Below are 23,809 nucleotides of genomic sequence, written 5' to 3'. Positions count from 1 at the left end.
CTTGTGCCAATTATCTCACTAAAGTTAAGAACACCGAATGGCTTATAACTTTGGATTATAGGCCATTCGGTGTACCTGAATTGTGGTTACGGTATTAGAGAGAGAGAGAGAGAGATTGATGTTCACTGGACTGGAAAATAATGCTGACCATTGCCAAGTTTCTCTGTGATGGTCAACAACAATCTGTTAAAGAATGGTTAAAGGACAATTGCATTGGACAAGGAAGATACATACACTATTATTATTATTATTATTTGACACCTCCAGGGAGTACAAAGACTCGTTGAGGGAGGGCAGCTGCTCTACAGCTGTGTCTCCACCACTCATTTCCCCCCCAATTGACCGCAACTGCACCAATTGCTGTTAACTTGTTATGTTAATAATATTGGGAGAGGTTTAAATGACGATATACAGTTGGTTACAGATGATGCAAAGTTGGTGAGTAGAATTACCACTTCTGTATTGCAAAGCATAAGGTTTTGAAATTGGGAAAGCAAGAATAGGATGCTAAGCAGATAACTGGTCGGGATATCTTGCAGGAGGTGGAGAAGATAAGGGATCTGGTGATGATGACAATGAACTAAGATTTAGGGTAACATTGCTAAAATTGTCAGAACATCATGAGAGATGAAGCATAGGATACTATCATATGTTTTTATGTGACTCCCACCCACAAAAAGTTGTATACAAAAAAAGAAGGAAAGAAGAGAAATTAATTTTTATTAATTCATTATTTTTATTTATATTTATTTTTTACATAGTTTCAGAAACCTTGATCTAGAGACCAAACAACTTTTTTAAATCACATCAGGTCTCCATTCAGGTTGGCCTCACACCAAGTAATGAAATTCAGCTTTCACCTAATGACAATCACAAACATCAATGTGTTTGGTAGGATCTGAACTCGCAGCTTGTTGGTTAACCACGCTACCGGCCAAGACGTCTATAGACATCAAGGTTATCACGGATGCGAATGCATATTAAAATTGTATTACTGTTGATATTACATTGAAATATATGATGGATACAAAGCATATGAGGATACGTATTTGATCCATAATGGCCGGTAAGTGGTTAAAGAGTGGGTGTGTTAACCACTCAGCCAACCAGACCAGAAGTTTTTATCTATTGAATGAGCTGTACCAAATCAGTAGAAGTAAGTAGGTTATTGTTTCTTTATACAAGGCCTTGATTATGCTGCAAGTCAATTAATGTGTGTAGATTTGGTCATCTGGTTTTGAAGGAGAATGAGGATATACCACAAAGAGTCCAGAGACAATTGACTAAGGTAATGCGCACTCTTTGGAATGTTGCATACGAAGACAGATTGAGGGGGGGGGGTGGTTTGCAGATCTATGTGGAGAAGAGAAGGAGGAGGAAAAAGGGGAATGTGACCTAAATCAAATGATAAGGGATAATTACAGTTACCAGACTAATGCAGAAGATTTTTTATAGAATGGGAAAAGTTGGGATCCAACAAGATGTAAATCCTGAAAAGTTTATGAGGGATGTAAGCAGAGGCATGAGAAGTGGTTTTTTGCAAGAAGAGTGGTTGTTGGATGTGAGATCCATTGCCTGAGATGAGTGTGTGTATGAAGAGGTGTTTAACACACAAACCTGTTTAAAAAGTTTTTAACCTATTTTAAGAGTTTAAAGCGCTGTTTAATGACCTATGTTCATTTTAACGCAATTGGAAGAACGACGTTACATTGCACCCTTTGATTGGAATAGGCCTAAGTTCGATTCTCGTCATGATGAGAGAAATCTTTATGTGGACTTTTTCAAATTGAAGGTGAGTTAGCCGATCTCATACGGAGGTAGCAGGGTTTTTTCTCCCAGAAACTCAGGTTTTTCATTCTGCATACAGACAAATCGGTCCTTCAGAACACACACAATTTACAGATAAAAAATACTAGTTGTAGTGGTGAGCGGTAGATGGCATTGATGGAGATGATCGGTAGTTCGATGTAGTGGTGGAGACAGTTATATATAGTAGATATCCTCCTGCGATGAGTCTTCGGACTCCTTATTATTATTATCATGAATAATAATAATAATAATAGTGTGTGTGTGTGTGTGTGTGTGTGTGTGTGTGTGTGTGTGTGTGTGTGTGTGTGTGTGTGTGTGTGTGTGTGTGTGTGAGTGAGTGAGTGAGTGAGTGATATGGAACTTGTCAAGATATGTTTTGACTCAATGGAGATCTGGTGATAACAATAATAATTATTTTATTATATTTCATTTTATCCATATAATTGAATTCAACGATGTCAGATGTCTGAATAATCATATTTATCAAAAATAAGTTCATTTAGGGAACTTAAGTGTCCACATAATTCACTGACTTTTCATATTTAGGATAATTTTAAACATTTTAATACATAAGTAGTCACACTATAGTCATACTAACTGAACTGATAGGGCTAATAAATATTTGATAAATAATCTTATTTAAGAGGAGAGAAATGTATGAAGATATTTTGTTATTCTTACTTGATGAATAGGAAATCTACAGTGGCAAAGATCACAAAGTTGCTGAAGGAATTTTACAGCATTATATATTGTACTGCATTGCTTAGACGCATCTAAAGCTTCTTCTTCATCAAATTGCATCTCAATAAGTTTTGCTGCTATCTTAGCCTCATCATCAGTGGTACACTTTCCTTCTGTCTTCAATTTGTACATGTGATCCTATTTAAAAAAAACAAAACAAATGTTAGTGTTTTCTGTCATGAATTTGTCATAACCTTAGCTTGGCTAAGAATTGTTTAATGATAAAAAAAATAATAAAAAATACAATATTTTTCCAATTGTCAACTGGAAAAAATATTATCTTCAAGTACTTGCATATTATGCTATATTTACAAGTAAGAAATAAACACTCTCATTACAGAGTTTCCAAGAATTGCCTCTTGTTCTATCCTTGCTTCCTTCATTCCATGAAATCTTCCATATTGAATTCCAAGAATTTAGGGTGGTATGTGACCTCAGAATTTTTCTAGTTATTATTATAATTATTATTATTCAGGCCTCAGTGGGGTCAAAAGACTCATCATGAGAGGTCCTTCCTAAGAAAAAATTACACCCTAAGAAACCCAAAGTATATCATATCACTCCTTAAATTCATTGACCATTCTTGCTCTCACCACTCCATCAGGCAAAGCATTCCATGGTTCAACCACCCTCCATGTAAAGAAACCACTCCTCACCATCTTTCTCACAGTTTCATTTTGCAACTTCCAGGGATGGCCTCTTGTCATCACTCCTTCCTGCTGTTCAACCAAGCGAAAGAACTCCCCAGTGTCAACCCTGTAACCACCTATCAACAGTTTAAAAGTCTAAATCATATCACCTCTCCTTCTTCTATCCACCAAACTCTGCAGTCCACATTCCCTCATAACAATCACTGTACAGTCCTGAAACCACTTTGTTATCTGCCTTTGTACCCTTTCCACAGTTAATTTATCCCTTTCAAATCATGGGGACCAAATCTGATAACAATAGTCCAAGTGTGGTCTGACCAGGGTCTTATACAAAGGAATGATAACTGTTTTATCTCTGTAGGTCAGCGTCCTTCTCATTATTGCAGCAATCCTTTGTGTTAACTTCACCACCTTTGCAATATGTCTGCTAAATTTCAGATTTCTATCAATCATCAACCCCAGATCTCTTGTCTCCCCTACTTCGTCCAGTATAACTCTTCCCATAGAGTATGCACTGTCCCTTCGATGTTTCCCAAACCTCAAGACCTTACATTTTGCTACATTAAACCAATAATTCCCCATTCATTTGCCTATCTATCTAGCTTATTCAAATCCTCTTGCAGGGTTGCCACATCTGCACTATTACTAATAATTCTTCCCAGCTTCGCATCATCCGCAAACAACTGAATATCCCCTTGCAATCCACTGTCAATGTTATTGATATAAAGGTTAAAGAATATAGGTCCCAGTACTGAGCCCTGTGGGACCCCACTTGTAACCCTCTGCTGTCTTGAAACTTCCCCACCATACACAATTCTCTGATACCTATCAGACAGCCAATCCTGAATCCAGTTGACCAATCTGACATCCAGACCCATTTGCTGCAACTTAAATATCAGCTTATCATGTGGCAACCTGTCAAATGCCTTCACTAAGTCTAAAAAAAATGGCAGTATATGCCTTTCCCTCATCTAATGCTCTTGTAACTTTATTATAAAAGGCTAGCATATTACTAAAACAAGAGCACCCCTTCATAAATCCATGTTGACTCTCACAGATAACATTACCCTCATCTGCCCAATGCTGTATACAGTCTTTCACTACTTTTTTCAAGATCTTAATAACTACTGATGACACACAAACTGGCCTATAATTAGACACTTCCAGCCAGTTACCGCCCTTATGCAATTGCACTGTCTTACCTTCCTTCCATTCCATAAGCACCTTTCCTGCAGCCAGACTTTCATTGAAAAGCCAGTTCAAAGGCACTGTCAATTCCCTAGTATACATTCTCTCAAAACTCATGGTGAAATACCATCCAGTCCCACAGCTTTACTGACACCCAGAGTACTCGGTATTTCAAACACACTTTCCGCTTATACCTCTAAAACCTCGAACCTGCCCAATCCCTCTAACATTAAAACTGACTCCTCAAGGATGAAATACTCCAATAAAGTGTTCATTGAACAATTCCACTATGTCCTTTACATCAGTCACTCTATTCCCATTTTTATCCCACAATATCATTCTTCCACAGTTTCTCCTCCTATTGGCCACATAGCTAAAAAATTCCCTAGGATTTTCTTTGGATCTTAGGGCCAATCTCCTCATATTCCAGTTTCGTCTTCCTTACCATACTAGTCACTCTTCTGGCCTTTGTCTTATACTCTTCATGCATCTTCTCTTCACCTGTTTCCTTATATCTCTTCCATAGCCTCTTTTTCGCATGCAATTCCTCTTTAATATTGTTTGTCATCCGCTTTACTCCAAATTGTGTCCTCTTGTTCACTTCGTGGTATACAACTTACCATTGCTGCTAACAAATATTCTTTCATAATTTCCCACGCACTAATGATATCCTGGCCTTCCAATTCCTCTCTCCATGAAACCTCCCCAAGTAGACGTCTTAGACTATTATAATCATCTGCCTTATAATTCCACATACGTTCCCGTCTCTTTGATACTCCTGCATGTCTATTCATTTTCCAAGTCAAAACCATATGGTCACTCTCTCCAACTGGTGGGAGAGATGTCATCTCAGTTATTATCAACTCTTCTGATGCTATAACCAAATCCAAAACTCTTGAACTTCTTCCCTCTATTACATGTTGCCTAAGACATTTGTCTCTCAAGAAATCTAGAAATTTTATTTCCTCTATTTTAACTACATTAGTATAAATGGGAGAGGTAGCAAAACTCTCCCATAACAATCATTCTTCTTGCACTTGCCAAACTCAAATGTCCAAACATTTCCTGCTCCCCCACCCTCTGTGCTCCTGGGTCTGAAGCAACACCCCACTAAATATCCTGTCTTCCCCACCTCTACCTCACACCATATGCTTTCAAAATCATTAGTGCCACTGCTTTCCAAATTCTCCACTCTTAGAGGACATAGTTCTTCACTTATCATAAGCAGTACTCCACCACCATGCTTTCCCTTCCCATCTTTCCAAAAAATGCTGTACCCAGCATCTTCTATTCCTGTTATTATATTCTCTTCTGTCAACCACGTCTCAGTGATCACAATAATTTTTGGCCAGGGCTGATGCTATCTGCGCCATCAATTCCTCTCCCTTATTCTGGATACTCCTGGCATTAGTATTAAGCATATACAGGGTGTTCGGGATAAATTTGACAGTTTCGTAAGGAAAAAGAAAATCTTCTTTGTATCTATTAAATTTAATGAATTGACAAAAAAACATTACAGGCAGAGTTAATTACAATACTATCAACAAGATTTACTCAAAATAACCACCATTAGCATCGATCACAGCTTCAATTCTGCTTCGGAACCTCGAACAAGCTGATGCTACAGTCTCCCTGGGAAGGGCCGCAAAAACTTTTAATTTTATCCATTAACTGGGCTTTTGTATTACTGGAAGTGCGATTGGTGTCTTTTTCAACTGCGCCCCATACAAAATAATCCATGGGGTTAAGGTCTGGGGAGTTTGGAGGCCAAACATTTGGACTGGTGAAGTCGTAGAAATTTTCAGACAACCATTTTTGACTTTTCCCAGAGGTGTGGCAAGGGGCCGAATCCTGCTGCCATACATACGGCCTACCATTGCCTACCCTTGTTATCCAGGGCTTGACTACAGTTAGCAACTCCACGAACAAAGCCCGAATTCCAATGCCAGGGTTCTTCAACACCTGTTCCTGCAGATTTGCGAGGAATTCTGCTGTACGAACGCAATCAGATCGTCTGCTAGGGATCTTTCTTCTTGCTACATCCTCGTAGTCACCATTGCAAGTCTCTAGTTCATGCCTGATTGTTTTTACTGTATTCAGGGAGCATTGGGCAGCAGTCGTAATATCCTTATTTTGATGGCGGGCACGAATCATCATGATACAAGTTATTCTCTTCCATGATTCAGGTGGGTTCCAGCTATCCATCCTTTCTGACATCTTGTATGTGAATGAAGAAGGGTCCAAACTTTTAAATGAAGAGAAGTGTGTGTTAATACATGTAACTTACGGAAAAAATATAATTAATTATAAATATGTCAAATTTATCCCGAACACCCTGTAAATGCAGTTGTTTCTATACCCAGCATTATCCCCTCTGGACTCCACTGGGCTCAGTGTTACCTGATATCGTCTCCCTTCTCCCAAGTATCCATTCCCACAGGTTATTTTGAGTAAACAAGATTTACTCAAAATAACCACCGTTAGCATCGATCACAGCTTCAATTCTGCTTCGGAACCTCGAACAAGCTGATGCTACAGTCTCCCTGGGAAGGGCCGCAAAAACTGTTTTAATTTTATCCATTAACTGGGCTTTTGTATTACTGGAAGTGCGATTGGTGTCTTTTTCAACTGCGCCCCATACAAAATAATCCATGGGGTTAAGGTCTGGGGAGTTTGGAGGCCAAACATTTGGACTGGTGAAGTCGTAGAAATTTTCAGACAACCATTTTTGACTTTTCCCAGAGGTGTGGCAAGGGGCCGAATCCTGCTGCCATACATACGGCCTACCATTGGCTACCCTTGTTATCCAGGGCTTGACTACAGTTAGCAACTCCACGAACAAAGCCCGAATTCCAATGCCAGGGTTCTTCAACACCTGTTCCTGCAGATTTGCGAGGAATTCTGCTGTACGAACGCAATCAGATCGTCTGCTAGGGATCTTTCTTCTTGCTACATCCTCGTAGTCACCATTGCAAGTCTCTAGTTCATGCCTGATTGTTTTTACTGTATTCAGGGAGCATTGGGCAGCAGTCGTAATATCCTTATTTTGATGGCGGGCACGAATCATCATGATACAAGTTATTCTCTTCCATGATTCAGGTGGGTTCCAGCTATCCATCCTTTCTGACATCTTGTATGTGAATGAAGAAGGGTCCAAACTTTTAAATGAAAGAGAAGTGTGTGTTAATACATGTAACTTACGGAAAAATATAATTAATTATAAATATGTCAAATTTATCCCGAACACCCTGTAAATGCAGTTGTTTCTATACCCAGCATTATCCCCTCTGGACTCCACTGGGCTCAGTGTTACCTGATATCGTCTCCCTTCTCCCAAGTATCCATTCCCACAGGCCACCCCTGCTATCATCCTCCCTGGGACACACTGAATCATTCAGAACAGCAATATCTCCAGATGCCTACGTCTTTCCTCATTCAAATGTAAGTGATCTCTTGCATACAATTCCTCTCCGTCCTCAAGTGCACTCCAAGCAACCACATATTCCAGTCCTCTCTTGTCACATATTCTAGCTATTATATCATTCAATATTACTGCTCTTCTGCTCAGCTCATCATTATCATACCTAGCCAACATGCACACTATTTTTCCTCTCTCTGTCTTCTTCCATACAGCCTCGAGCAAAAATCTGATATCTCTTGCTGCCCCGACTTACATTACCACTCAAGTCATTGTTCCTACCATCACAGTCATCTCATCCACCCTTTCACCTCTCTTAATTGCCATAGCCACCCTTTCTATTGTTCCTCCTGGCAAATACTCCTCATGCATCCTATCTTGAACACCACGGATCATTGAGTTACCATATATTATACCTCTTACCATTCCCTCTCTCTCCTATTGTTTCCATTTTCTCCTCTTATTTCATACCCAGACCTCTCTTTCATTCCGTCTCTCCTACTGTTTCCCTTCTCTTCTCTTCTAGCACTCCCATACCTCTCTCTCATTCCATCTCTCCTACTGTTTCCATTCTCTCCTCTTCTAGCACTCCCATGCCTATCTCTCTCTCTCTCTCTCCTTCCATCTCTCCTACTGTTTCCATTCTCTCTCCTCTTCTAGAACTCCCATACCTCTCTCTCTCTCTCTCTCATTCCATCTCTCCTACTGTTTCCATTCTCTCCTCTTCTAGCACTCCCATGCCTCTCTCTCTCATTCCATCTCTCCTACTGTTTCCATTCTCTCCTCTTCTAGCACTCCCATACCTCTCTCTCATTCCATCTCTCCTACTGTTTCCATTCTCTCCTCTTCTAGCACTCCCATGCCTCTCTCTCTCTCATTCCATCTCTCCTACTGTTTCCATTCTCTCCTCTTCTAGCACTCCCATACCTCTCTCTCTCTCTCCTTCCATCTCTCCTACTGTTTCCATTCTCTCCTCTTCTATAACTCCCATACCCCTCTCTCTCTCTCTCTCCTTCCGTCTCTCCTACTGTTTTCATTCTCTCCTCTTCTAGCATTCCCATACCTCTCTCTCCTACTGTTTTCATTCTCTCCTCTTCTAGTACTCCCATACCTCTCTCTCATTACCTCTCTCCTACTGTTTCCATTCTCTCCATTTACATTTTCACATCCAATTCCATTCTCTCCTCTCCTATCATTCCCAAAACTCTCTCTCTCTCTCCCCTACTCCGATTTGCCTTGCATTTATCTCTTCCATTCTCCTAATCTCATCTTTCATACTTCTCCGAAGACATTCCACCTCCTCTTTCAGCTCCTCTATCTCCCTCTGCAGGTCAGTCACTCTTAATCGAAATTCACTCTCACAAATAAAACCATCTCCTAAACTTTCACAGTCACTCACACCTTCTATACTATCAACTATTATTTTCTCATTGATATTTTTTTTCTTCATTCTCTCCTATCACACTACTTGTCTTCCAGTATATTTTCATTTCCTTGAAAACAGTAATGACATAGTAATCAACATCAAGACTTCTTTATAGTTTACATTACATTACTACATAGAAGTTTACATGACTTCTACATATATCTCATTTGCTATAATGCATTGAATAAAATAAAATTGCTGGACTGGTTAGGATGGTTAACCACTCACTCTCTAATTAAATAAATAACAGACTGCAGCTTCTAATCCTGATATAAACATAAAATGTAATTATCTTTAAGCAAGAGATGAATTATAGGAAACTTGAAGTGGCTTTAAAAGTACGCTATGTAAAAAAAGTGCTTATAAATGATCTAAAAAAATTGGCTATGTGAAAAAAAAAATGCTTCTAAGTTCTTAATTTCCTTGTTCTTCATGTACTCTCTTCAATCTCTCTCTCTCTCTCTCTGAAGAAAAACCAACCACAGTCCTACAACAACACAAATCAGTCAACAAAACTTTATACTAATTCCCTAAACTTTGCAGACAAAATAAAATCCTCTGTAATTCCTTATATCTAGGACATAGCAGTGTCCCAGATATAAGGGACACAGGTGAGATGGGTTAAATTGCAATTGGTGAAGCTGAGTTACAAGTGAGTTACAAATGGATAACTTTAAGAATGAAACAGGTGGTAATGGAAAAGATAGCTCACATATGTGGGGGTCTCCACATAACAGAATGTGAGATTAATGGTTGGAGAAACAACTGGTGGATGGTATGACACAGAAGCTAAAGAAAGAGGAGATGCAAGTGGAGAAAAAAGCAGAGTATGAAAGAGAGAAATCCTGAGAATAAGGATAGAATTTTGTATGGTGATTCATTGATAAGAGGAGTGCTTAAGGACAATGCAATGAAATATTATTTTCATGGTACCAAGATTATGGATGTTAGTGTTGCTGTAAGGATACAGAGAGTGAAGGTGAAAGATATATTTATTTTGACTGATATAAATGATTCAGTAGGTGACAAGTATGGCATACAAGAAGATATGAAAGAGTTGCTACTACATGCAAAAAAGAAGAGTGTGAAAGTAAAAGTTGTAAGTCTTTTACCATGGTATAATAAGGCAAGCTGAGATGGAGAGATACAATTGTAAATGAGTCAGTATGCATATTGTGGAGGAGGAGGAGGAGGAGTGTTGTAGATACAGTGGATGTGTGGAGTGAGTTTGATGAAAGGAAGGATTTATATAAGGTAGATTGTTGCATTTGAATGGATTTGGGGTCAGGAGTCTTGAGGTGTTCAGTGAGCATGCAGAAGTGCAGAGTGAGAGAAACTAAATGTTTAGGGGTGCAGGTGAGCATGCGTCCGGTCAACCTACAGGTTAGTAAGTGGGACAGTGATCACATAATGCTGAATGTAGCACCTCAGTAACTTTAGTGGACTAAGCAACACAAAGTGTAATGGATATTGTGGGATGAAGAGGACATTGCAGTTTATGTATACTAATGCCAGAAATATTCGAAATGAAGTTGAGAAGTTTTTAGCACTGTTTGGCTCAAGTTAGCCAAACATTATATGCATTAGTGTGACTTGGTTGACCATGGATGATATTGACATAGGTATAGAAAGGAATAGACATAGTATCTTCAGAGAGGACAGAATGAACAGGATGATGGAGGGATTTTTGCTAATGAATGCTAATGGAGGGAATTATGCCAAAAAGAGTAGAAGTACATTAGGAGGACAGGGATGCAAAACACAGTTCATCTGAGGCAATCTAGTGTAAGGTAAAGGACAACAGAACGAAATATGTAATTGGTTGCTGCTGTAATCCAGGAAGTATAATGGAGAATGTAGATAACATGCATTGACAAATTAACATTAGGAGTGCAAGTTGAGTAATTATTATGGGGTATTTAAACTGTGGGGAAATAGACTGAGAGGAGGAATGGTCTCAGGGAGGGAAAGAAATGGAATTTATTCAGCTGCTGAGAGAGAGAGTAGATGTAATGTAGGGAACACAAAGTTCCAGAGTGTTGGATCTGGTCATGGCATCAGAAAACTTAATGGTAATATGCTGCTTCGCTTGGGGAAGTGATTATATAATCTTGACCTGGGAAATGGCTAGACATGTAGAATTTCTGTTAAGAAGAGATATATGTGAAATTATAAACCAGATGATTATGAGAAGCTGAATAGTCTGCTTTGAACAGTGCTATGTTATAAGAATTTAGAGGGGGAGAGATGATGGTGGTGCATAGGAGGTAGTCAAGGAGTGTTTGAAGAATGAAGTTTCAGAATATATACCCAGCATCAGGAGGATAAATCAGTTAAGAGTTATCTGGATGAACAGCATCATTAAAGGGGGTTGTAGAAAATTTAAAAGTTGTGGAGGGCCTATTAAAAAAAAAAAAAAAAGGTGATCAGCCTGATCATGAGCAGTACAGGTAAAAAAGTACAGGCAAGAAGGAAGCCCTGTATGGTAAGGAGGGCCTAAGCTAATTGTGAGAGGGAGCTAGCTGATGAGGCCAAAAGAAATCCTAAAGAATTCTTTTGCTGTATGGCAAGTAAAAGATGGAATGACTATAGGAGGATGACTTTAAAAACTGCTGATGGTGGGGAGAAAACAGAAGAAAACTAAATAGTTGAATTACAGAGTGAGCATTTTGCAGGAGTATACCATCTGAGAGGTTATGTTGCAATGACAGATGCCTAATCTTTATTTATTATTTAATCCCAGATGTGACATTAACTGATAGGAAAATAGAGATTCAAGAAATGGAAGTGCTTAAAATATTGCAGAATCTTAATACAAACACAGTCATGTGATTAGATGGCATATCAGTTTGTGTATTACAAGAATGTGCAAGGGAATTATCACCTCCATTGACTAGACTGAATGAAACAAAAGGTGGCAAAGAAATTTTAAGCCAAGGAGATCAGAAAGGTGATATTCTCGGTTAAGCATCCTTTGGCATGAATACACAAAAGCATAAACATCTCCCTTATGGTGGAAGGAATCATACAGGGTGTAAGATGAGCTGTGGTTGATTTAGTAGAAATCTGAGGTTCAGTCAGAAACAGAACATCAGGTTTTGATGACTGAAGATGATGATATACGTCATTTAAGTTATTGGTGATGTCACAGATGTTGGTATAAAGTGAATTAGAAAGATTTTTTTTTGTGTGTGTGATTTTTGAGTTAAAAGTTTTTTTTTTTTTGAAATTTAAAGGGCAGTTTATTTTTAATTTAACCATAAAGACATTATATTTATTTAGGCTTACTTTCATTTATAATGTTATAGAAGTTGAAGAGAAAAAGAAAAGGGAACATGCAAGAGAAAATAGACTCTTTAACATGTATTACCTATCCAGAGCATCCATTCTCCGAACCACAATATGGCCTCTACAGTGCCTTGCATACTGTTACACAGCCTCCTTCCAGGCACAATCTAGTAGTATAATTAGCAGCAAGATTATGCCACTAATTAGTGGCAGTAATCAGGAAGCCTCCAAAGAGACAGTCCTGTACTAACTGGCAGCCAGTCTGCAGTCTTTATTACTGTACCTTTGAAAACGGGGCAGGCACCGGATCCCTGTGCCTGCCCTGTTGCCCCTAAACTTCAACTTGTATCTCATGCTACAAGTTGAAGATTAGCGAGAAAAAAATGGAATCCCTGTTCTAGGAACCAAACATGGTGGTAACCACTTCAGATCCCCAATAAGCAAGACGGTGGTATTTCACTGGGTGATGAAAGTCATCTATCACCTAGAAATAGTTGACATTTATTCCAACTACGGAGGTATCCTTTTGCAGCAGGAATACTCACTGTTGCCAGAGCCCCTTTAGTAAAAAGAAGCCACACCATGAGAAGGCAAGGTTGACTTGCCTGTATATTGAACATCATCAGAAACACAGTAGCCAAATTTAATTTGTACTTCATTAATACAGGAAACAATTTGATGAGAAATATTCAGTTGTTTGATGATGATGTCAAACTGGGAAGAGCAATGGTAAATGGTAAATAGAGATTCTCCACCAAGAATTAAATAGACTAGCAGTATGGTTAAAGGTAAATGGCAGCCAGTCTAATGTGGTCAAGTATAAGGTAATGAATTATTAATGATGAAGTTTCCACATGATAAAACTATGTAGACATGGAATGAAAATAAAACAATTACCACGTCAAATGAATTATTTACAAGCCAACATTTCACTTGCTTAAGCTAGCATTATGAAAAGCAATTTACCACTGCACACTCATTGAAGACAACAAACCAAAATGACCTGGAAAAAAAAGGACAGTCAAATGCATGGAGGGTGAGAGTGGCATTCCTCATGATTAGCGAGCCACTGGCTTGAGCTAATAAATTATTTATTATCATTCCGTGTCTATGTAGTTTTATCTTCCAGAAACTTCAATGTGAATAATAGCAACAGATGATGGGAAATAATCAGTTGCTTGATGATGATGATGATGCTAAACCCGAAAGAGCAATGGTAAATGGTAAATAGAGATCCTGCACCAAGAAGTTTGACAAGAGCACATCTAGATTACTGCATGCAGATCTGGATACCATAATTATAGCAGGTCTATGGAATACTCCTTTGAGAATAAATTGACTGCCTGAGGAAATTTAAACATGAAAAGTAAGGCAATGCAATCTGAGAAGAAGAGATTACAAACTGTGTAGTACATTTGAGTGGTTATGGTGTGAGTCGCTTGGAGAGACTGTTGCTGGAAGGTAAGAAGTGAATACAGAGAATGAATCAGATCAAGTGGGAAGTGATGTGGAAGAGCAGGAGAGTACGACAGGAGAGAGATTGAAGAGGTGGTTATGAATGAGGAAGTAAATGGCATCAATATGGAAAATGAGAGAATGGGTGTGCACAATGAACAGGGAAACTGGGAGGCTCAGGGTGGATAGGGTACACAGAATGAGAAAGGTGGATGCTCCAAAAGGATGTGAGAGCATGCATAGACAGTAAGGGAATGGGATAACCTGGGATCAAGAGGAAACAGTTGGAATTGAAGAGGATTCTAAAATGAATAAGCAGAAAGGGAAATGGCCTCAGTCAAGCATGGAGCGATCACATCGAATGACTGTTATCAGTGGAACTAGCTGTAGATCCAAGAAGGAGCTGCTGTGTTTATATACAAATGCTAGAAGTGTAAGAAACAAGGCAGATGAAATGGTTGCACAAATTGAGTCTGTTTACCCAAATATTATTTGAATAAGTGAGACATGGTTAGATGAGGATGACATCCTGACAGGAATAGAGATGGAAGTAAAGATGTGTTTCATGAGGATAGAAGGGGTAAAAAGGGAGGAGGAGTGCTATTCATGATAGAGAAAGAGTTATGTCCATATAAAGTAGTAATGCAAGAGGAAATAGTGCCAGTGGTTTTGAGGGAGTATGGTGTGAGATAGAGGTGAATGGAATGAAATACTTGGTTGAATGTTGTTATAGACCAGGAAATGTGGATGGTAGTGACTGTGAAATGTATAATCAAATTAGCCAAGCAAATAAGAAACGAGTGATCATTATGGTCGATTTTAATTATGGCAATATAGACTGGAATGATGAGATAGCAACTGGAAGTAAAGAAAATGAGTTTCTTGAGTTTTTGAGTGATAACTACCTCAGACAGTATGTAACAGAGAGAACACCAAGATTAAGGGTCTTGGATTTGGTCATCTCAACAGAGGATGTAATTATAAATGAAGTGTCAAATCGCCGACCAACTGGTGAGAGTGACCATGAGGTGATTACCTGGGTGGCTGCCAGCAGCATGAGGATTTGTTTAAGAAAAGGGTATATGTGGAACTACATGGGGGGGGGGGGGCGATCACGAAGCGCTCAGGAGACAGCTTGCAGGTGTAGTATGGAATGAGGAGTTAGCTGGAAAAGAGATCAATGCAGCTTGGGGGATTTTTAAAAACTATCTAGTAGATACAATGTCAAAATCTATTTCAAGAGTGAGATAGTTAAATAAGGTAGGTGCGAAATCGATGAATAAAGAGATTAAATGCAATACAGAGAAAAAGGACATTATTAAGGCAGCATAAGAGAAGTGGAAATAACCAATTCCATGAGGACTACAAAGAACAGGCAAGGCGGATGATTTTGTTGGTGAAGGTAGCTAAAGAGAGAGTATGAACAGCAGTTAGCTAATGAAGCCAAAAATAATCCTAAGTAGTTCTTTCGATATGTAGTCAGCAAAAGAAAGAAAGAATTATTATGGAAAGATGACACTGATGGAGAAAATGGTATAAAGACAGCTGTTGCAGAAGGTGTGGTAGAGATACTTAATGAGCAGTTCATAAAGATCTTTCAATCTTGTGAATGTGACCATGGATAGATTGAGAGCAGTTGATGATGGGGAAGAGAGACTGACTGTAAGTGAGCAAGAGGTGTATGGGGAGTTGAGCAAACTAGATGTAAATAAGACTGTGGAACTTGAAAATATATCGCCATGTATTCTGAAGAAATGTGCCAGGGAGTTGACGCTGGCCTTGACATATTTTTTTAATACAACTCTTGCATTGGGTCAAGTTCCTAAGGTGTGGAAGGAGGGCAAGATTGTGCCACTTAACAAATTAGGTGGTAGAACTCAAGCATCAAACTATAGGCCTATCTGTGTGTCAGGTGTTGTAGTTAAGTTGTTGGAGAAGCTTGTGACAACTAGGATTCAGAATTGGATTGACAACAATGGTATTATCTTTCATGGACAGCATGGATTTACTAAAGGGAGGTCATGCTTTAGTAATCTACTTACTTCTTACAATAAGGTGACTGCTTCCATGGACAGAGGAGAAGGATACACAGTAATATACTTAGATTTCACAAAAGCTTTTGATAGATTACTGCATGATAAGTTGATAATCAAAGTAGAGTGGATGAGGATGGATATTAGATTGGTGCATTGGAGATAGCTATCTGATAGATATCAACAAGTTGTGTATGGGGGAGCGATATCCTGGAAAAGTAAAGTTACTAGTGGTGTGCCTCAGGGGGGTCTGTTTTAGGGCCATTGCTGTTTAACTTGTATATTGATGATATTGGAGAAGATTTGGATGGAGACATTCAGTTGTTTGCAGATGATGCAAAGTTGGGAGTAGATATGTATTCCAAATGTATTCCAAACGAACCATGACATAGAGATGTTGTGGCCTTACAAGAAGACTTGTAAGGCATGGGAATGGGAATGTGAGTGCAATGTTCCAAAATGTAAGGTTTTAAAATTTGGAAAACAAAAACGGGATGCAGAATTTATGCTAGGTGAGGATATATTGTCGGAGGTAGAGGAAATAAATGATCTGGGGGTGATAGTGGATAAGGATCTGAAATTTAGGGGACATATATCCAAAAATTGTGAAGACAATACAAAGGCTTCTGGGAATGATGCAGAGGACACTGACTTGTAGAAGTGGGGAGATTCTTGTTCCATTGTATAAGTCTTTGATTAGGCCATACATGGACTATTGTGCCCAGAATTGGTCACCTGGTTTGCAAAAGGACGAAGAGATGTTGGAAAATGTCCAGAGGTGACTGATTAAGGTAGTTTCTAACCTCTGGAATGTTGAGTATGAGGAAAGATTGAGAAGATGCAACTTGCAGAGTCTGGTGGACAGGAGGAAGAGCAGAGATATGATAGAGACCTACAAGTTATTAACGGATTGTTATAGGATCAATGCTGGAGAGGTTCCACAGAAAATAGTGTGAGATCACGGGAGAACCAGAGGTCATCCCCGGAGCTGTATAAAGAGGGTGTGAGTAGGGGAGTGAGCAGCAGGTTTTTTTTCATGCAGAATTGTGAATGATTGGAATGCCTTGCCTGAGAGTGCGGTGTCTGCAGAGAATGTCAGTGTATTTAAAGTGTGGTATGATGAGTTGTGTGTATGATAAAAGAACCTCCTAGATGAGTCTTTGACTCCATGGGGTAATAATAATAATAATATATCCAAGAAAAGAACAAGAGACCACAGGTCCAATCAGTCCATTATGCTATAACTTAACTGTCAGCATTATCTTTCTAGGTCTGGCTCCCAGTGATGAGATCTCATTAAATGTGAAAAACTAGTCCAGGTAGTGACCCTTTCTATAATGCATAGCAATATATACCTCCAAAAAAGAAGTGTGTTTTGCATTATGGGATGCTGAGGCAATTGATGTGAAGTCAACAGCTTCCATATACAAGTAGATATGGAAGATAAACGATTAAACAAAATATAATTTCTTAGTGAACATAATTTATTTTGTAACCAAGTGCAAAAATGTTCTACTATCATATTATACATTCTATGTGTAACCTCTCAAAATAATAAGGGCATGTCTGGAAATGTATGGTAAAAAGACAACACATACACAGAATATATATATATATATATATATATATATATATATATACACAGACACACACTATCTTCTACCAATAATTGTCTGGACACCCTTGTTATTTGAAGTCATGGAACATTCCAGGTTTGTTAATAACATAAAAATGGGTGTATACAGATAGCAGGAAAAAGTATTTCATCCTAGTAGTTGAATACAGGTGGTATGGCAACACGATGTGAACTCAGTGACTTCGAGAAAGAGAGAGAGAGAGAGAGGTGTTATCATGGGCTGTCACATTGGTGGCATGCCCATACGTGACATTGCTGCTCAACTGGAAATGCTCAACTGGAGCATTCAAAATCAAAGGTTAGCAATATGATCAACAAATGGAGATGTTCTGGCATCACTAGTGTAGGAAAACACCCAGGGCAGATGCTGAAAATGACTGGCAGGGATAGCAGGGGTGTTAAAACTTGTGGCATCCAAAAACTGGCTACAATCAGCACGGATCATCCTTGAAGAGTTCCAGAGAGCCAATAACATCATAGTGAGCGCTAATACTGTACGAAAAGAACTCTGTTTACTGGGTTTCCATGAAACAGCAGCGGCATACAAGCTGAACATCACAATGAACAAGGTAGCTTGTCTGGCCAGGTGTAAAGAGCATGTGAACGGGACAATTGATCAGTGGGAAACGGTACTCTGGAGCGATGAATCAAGGTTCACCTGTTTCAGTTTGATGGCAGGGTTAGGGTGAACACTTATTACACAGTGTGCTGTACCCATGGTAAAGTTAGGTGGCGGATTAATGGTATAGGAGTACATTCAGCTGGTTTGAAGTGGGACCACTGGTCGTTGTCCATGTTTCATGATGGCAGCTCAGTACCTTGATATTCTGGATAATCAGGTGCTACTTATACTGTGGAGTTTTTATGGAACGAACCCAATGTTACTATTAAGACAACAATGTCCCATGCCACAAAGCTGCAGTTGTTATGGAATGGTATGAAGAGATTGGAATTAAATGACTGCTCTGGCTGTGCAGAGTCCTGACCTCAACTGCATCGAACACATGTGGAATGAATTGGAGCACCAATTGAGGTCCAGAGCAGCACGTCCTCAATCTGTCACTGAACTCAGTGCTGCTTTGATAGAAGAATGGCAACAAATTCCACCGGATGTCTACTGCACATTGGTGGAAAGCCTCCCTCAGAGGATGCAGGAGGTGATCAAAGCCAAAGGTGGACATACCCGATATTAGAGTTCACCTGCTGGTATCAATTATAAATTGATAATGTGTCTGGAGAATTATTGGTAGATGGTGTGTATACACACACACACACACACACACACACACACACACACACACACACACACACACACACACACACACACACACACACACACACACACACACACATGTATATATATATATATATATATACACACATATACATAATATATATATATATGTAGAAGATATTTTGCCTTGGGTATAATAAATGTTAAAAATACCAAGCAATTTTAAACCTGGTTTTACTCCATTTCCCAAGTAAGCAAACAGACAAATAAGTCAAGTTTGCGCCTGCAAGTGATGCAAGTCTAGCTGATCCTACAGGTAGTGCAAGACCAAGGCAACTCGTGGTAAAGGTGGCATGAGCTCTGATCACTAATCTTTATATTTACACTTAATGCCAAAACACATCTCCAAGAAGGAGATGCATGATGTTTTGTATTAAAGGCAAGAGGCCACTACCCAGACCGGTTTCGACCTTTATTGAGGTCTCATCAGTGGGAGCTAGGCTAGAAATACCAAGATTTAGTAATACAGAGCTCATAAGTATTTTACCAGAACAAGTTGACATAAGGTGTTTTAACCATATTAAATAAAAATCTCTGGAGGAGATATAGATGTAGAAGATATTTTACCTTGGGTATAATAAATGTTAAAAATACCAAGCAATTTTAAACCTGGTTTTACTCCATTTCCCAAGTAAGCAAACAGACAAATAAGTCAAGTTTGCGCCTGCAAGTGATGCAAGTCTAGCTGATCCTACAGGTAGTGCAAGACCAAGGCAACTCGTGGTATATCTCCTCCAGAGATTTTTATTTAATATGGTTAAAACACCTTATGTCAACTTGTTCTGGTAAAATACTTATGAGCTCTGTATTACTAAATCTTGGTATTTCTAGCCTAGCTCCCACTGATGAGACCTCAATAAAGGTCGAAACCGGTCTGGGTAGTGGCCTCTTGCCTTTAATACAAAACATCATGCATCTCCTTCTTGGAGATGTGTTTTGGCATTAAGGGTAAATATAAAGATTAGTGATCAGAGCTCATGCCACCTTTACCACGAGTTGCCTTGGTCTTGCACTACCTGTAGGATCAGCTAGACTTGCATCACTTGCAGGCGCAAACTTGACTTATTTGTCTGTTTGCTTACTTGGGAAATGGAGTAAAACCAGGTTTAAAATTGCTTGGTATTTTTAACATATATATATATATATATATATATATATATATATATATATATATATATATATATATATATATATATATATATATATATATATATATACAGGGTGTTCGGGATAAATTTGACATATTTATAATTAATTATATTTTTCCGTAAGTTACATGTATTAACACACACTTCTCTTCATTTAAAAGTTTGGACCCTTCTTCATTCATATACAAGATGTCAGAAAGGATGGATAGCTGGAACCCACCTGAATCATGGAAGAGAATAACTTGTATCATGATGATTCGTGCCCGCCATCAAAATAAGGATATTATGACTGCTGCCCAATGCTCCCTGAATACAGTAAAAACAATCAGGCATGAACTAGAGACTTGCAATGGTGACTACGAGGATGTAGCAAGAAGAAAGATCCCTAGCAGACAATCTGATTGCGTTCGTACAGCAGAATTCCTCGCAAATCTGCAGGAACAGGTGTTGAAGAATTCGGGCTTTGTTCGTGGAGTTGCTAACTGTAGTCAAGCCCTGGATAACAAGGGTAGCCAATGGTAGGCCGTATGTATGGCAGCAGGATTCGGCCCCTTGCCACACCTCTGGGAAAAGTCAAAAATGGTTGTCTGAAAATTTCTACGACTTCACCAGTCCAAATGTTTGGCCTCCAAACTCCCCAGACCTTAACCCCATGGATTATTTTGTATGGGGCGCAGTTGAAAAAGACACCAATCGCACTTCCAGTAATACAAAAGCCCAGTTAATGGATAAAATTAAAACAGTTTTTGCGGCCCTTCCCAGGGAGACTGTAGCATCAGCTTGTTCGAGGTTCCGAAGCAGAATTGAAGCTGTGATCGATGCTAATGGTGGTTATTTTGAGTAAATCTTGTTGATAGTATTGTAATTAACTCTGCCTGTAATGTTTTTTTGTCAATTCATTAAATTTAATAGATACAAAGAAGATTTTCTTTTTCCTTACGAAACTGTCAAATTTATCCCGAACACCCTGTATATATATATATATATATATATCCAAGAAGGGGAGAATGCCGTTAATCTCTAGTTCAGATGTGAATTTAATGTTTTGATGTTGGTTAACGGCGTTCTCCCCTTCTTGGATCTAAAGATCAGTAGATTTCCTGACTGTCTTAAATTTTCAATTTTTCGAAAAACCACCCACACTGATAGATATTTACATGGTTCTTCTCATCACTTCCCACCTCAGAAACTGGGCATCATCTCCACCCTCGCCCATCAAGCAAGATGTCTCATTTCCACAGAAGAAGACCTTCAAACAGAGCTTAACTTCCTGAAAAACACCTTCTTAAATAATGGATATTCGTCTCGTAACATCACTAAACGTTTGAGACCACGCCAACATCCTCGACAAGAAGATGACTCCAACCCTATCACTCATATACAGTTACCTTTTATCAGCACTCTTACCCCAAAACTAGCTAAGATTCTGAAAAAATTCAACATAAAGACCGACTATACTACGCTGCCAAAACTTCGTTCTTTTCTGAGTCAACCAAAACCAAAACACAACCATCTGCATTTTCCTGGTGTTTATAAAGTTTTGTGCAATTGTGGTCGACCTTATTTTGGCCAGACAGACAAATCTGTTTCACTTCGTCTTGAGGAACATAGACGTGACATCTCCTACAGTAGAGCACGAGCGAGCGCCCTTTCCAGTCATATCCTTTTCTCGGCAAACTCTAACCTTGAAGAACAGCCACATCAAGTTGATTGGGAACGCACTACTAATTTATATATTTGCAAGGATGAATTAGAAAGAAGAATTATCGAATCAAAAGGAATAGTTCTGGACCCTTCACATTTAAACAATAATCTTAGCTACAATTTGCCTGATTCCCATAGCGCAGTAATCCAGTACTGGCGCTCAAAAATTAGCTGTCGCACACATTCTACTCATGCCAACGGTAGCACGCGGTCACCTATTCAAATATGACTGTTACCATTCTGCTTTTTATTAAGCTGTAAAGTTCATTTTTTACCGTGTTATTGTATATCTTATGTTTTTATTTCTCACCTGAAGAAGTCGGAGCACCGATGAAACTAGTTGTGATGTATTAAAGGTTTTTGTTATACTTTCTCGGGTTCTAGTCAGTTAAATTTATTTTCATAAATATATATATATATATATGTACATGTATGTCTGTATACAAGGGTGGTCTGAAGAATTTTCAGCCTAACAATGAAAAAACAAATTTCCACCTGGTTGGTTGGCAGAGTGGTCAGCGTATTCGCTCTCCAGCCAAAAGGTTGCGGGTTCAAATCCTGCCGTGGGCATGGATGTTTGTGATTTATCTGTGAACATGCTGGTGGTGGTGGTGGTGATGATAGGCAGTAGATGGCATTTGTGGAGACGATGATGATGGTAGTTGCGGTTTGTTGTAGTTGGTGGATTCAATGGTAGAAACAGGTAGTTGTAGAGTAGGCAGAGTCCCTCGATGAGTCTTTGAACTCCCTGGAGGTGTTACGCAATAATAATAATAATAATAATAATAATAATAATAATAAATTTTTTTTTCAACGTAATCTCCCTTACGACTAATACATTTATTCCAGCGATGCTCCAGTGCCGTTATCCCATCCCTGTAGTGATTCTCAGTAAGATCTGCAAAATACCTCTCTACAGCTGCAATCACCTCTTGATTCGAAGAAAAATGCTGACCAGCGAGGAAGAGTTTTAATTTTGGGAAGAGATAGAAGTCAGAGGGAGCCAAATCTGGGGGAATAGGGTAGATGTTCCAACAATTCATAGGGCAGATCCCTTAATTTTCCCATTGCCAAAACACCTTTGTGGGCAGGTGCATTGTTCTGATGAAAGATTATTTTTTTCTTCTGCAAACCGGGTCTTTTCTCATGAAATCTTTCATCTAGCCTGGTTAAAAGATCGGAATAATATTCCCCAGTTACTGTTTTACTCTTTTCAAGAATGCCTTTAAAATGCCTTTAGCATCCCTAAACACCGATGCCATGATCTTTCCTGCTGATGGAACTGACTTTGTCTTCTTTGGCACTGAACAACCAGCTTCTGTCGACTATTTTGACTGCTGTTTGGATTCTGGTGTGTAATGGTGAATCCAAGTCTCATCCATAGTAATAAATCGATGCACAAATTCAGTCTTATTCTTGTTAAAAGGCTCCAAGCACTGTTCAGAGATTTTTATGTGAGTGCATTTTTGATCTGCTGTGAGCAAGCAGGTCACCCATCCTGTGCAAAGCTTTTTTATTTGCCACTCTTTATGCAAAATATATCCTACACATTCTTTTGAAATGCCTATAGTCTTATCAATTTCACACACTTTGACTCGCCGGTCATCCAATATCATATCATGTGCTCGATCAATGATTTCTAGTGTTGTTACACTTTTTGGACATCCTTCACGTGGATCATCTTCAAGGCTGATACGGCAACATTTAAACTCAGCAGCCCATTTCTTAATTGTTGAAAATGAAGGAAAAAGTGCCCATAAATTTTTATGAACTTCAAATGAATTTCTTTTTCTGTCAAACCTTCTTTTACAAAGAATTTTATAACCACACGACACTCAATTTTATACATTTCAAGGGATACAGACAACACTTTTGCTCCAGGCAGCTATATAAAACAAACTACTTGATAGAATGACTTGCAGTATCACATGGATGCTTATGACAGATGTACTAACTTAGAAAAAACAATCTTCCTGATAGTGTTGGCATCTATGGTCGAGGCTGAGAACTTTTCAGACC

At 38.9% G+C, this 23,809-nt stretch overlaps 1 protein-coding gene across 1 annotated transcript in view; it reads right to left on the bottom strand.

Moving 5' to 3' along the window:
- Positions 1-23,809, bottom strand: part of LOC150110251 (uncharacterized) — a 653,148-nt gene that overhangs the window by 188,650 nt on the left and 440,689 nt on the right. Inside the window, exon 14 of the mRNA XM_090398596.1 lies at positions 2,491-2,688. Within this exon, the coding sequence (XP_090254722.1) occupies positions 2,491-2,688 (198 nt within the window). The remainder of the gene's footprint in view (positions 1-2,490; positions 2,689-23,809) is intronic.

This window comes from Typopeltis vanoorti, chromosome 1 (assembly GCF_054136105.1).
Source record: "Typopeltis vanoorti isolate ZY-2024b chromosome 1, IOZ_Tvanoo_1.0, whole genome shotgun sequence".
In the NCBI taxonomy this organism is placed as follows: domain Eukaryota; kingdom Metazoa; phylum Arthropoda; class Arachnida; order Uropygi; family Thelyphonidae; genus Typopeltis; species Typopeltis vanoorti.
This window is presented reverse-complemented; position numbering and strand designations above follow the sequence as displayed.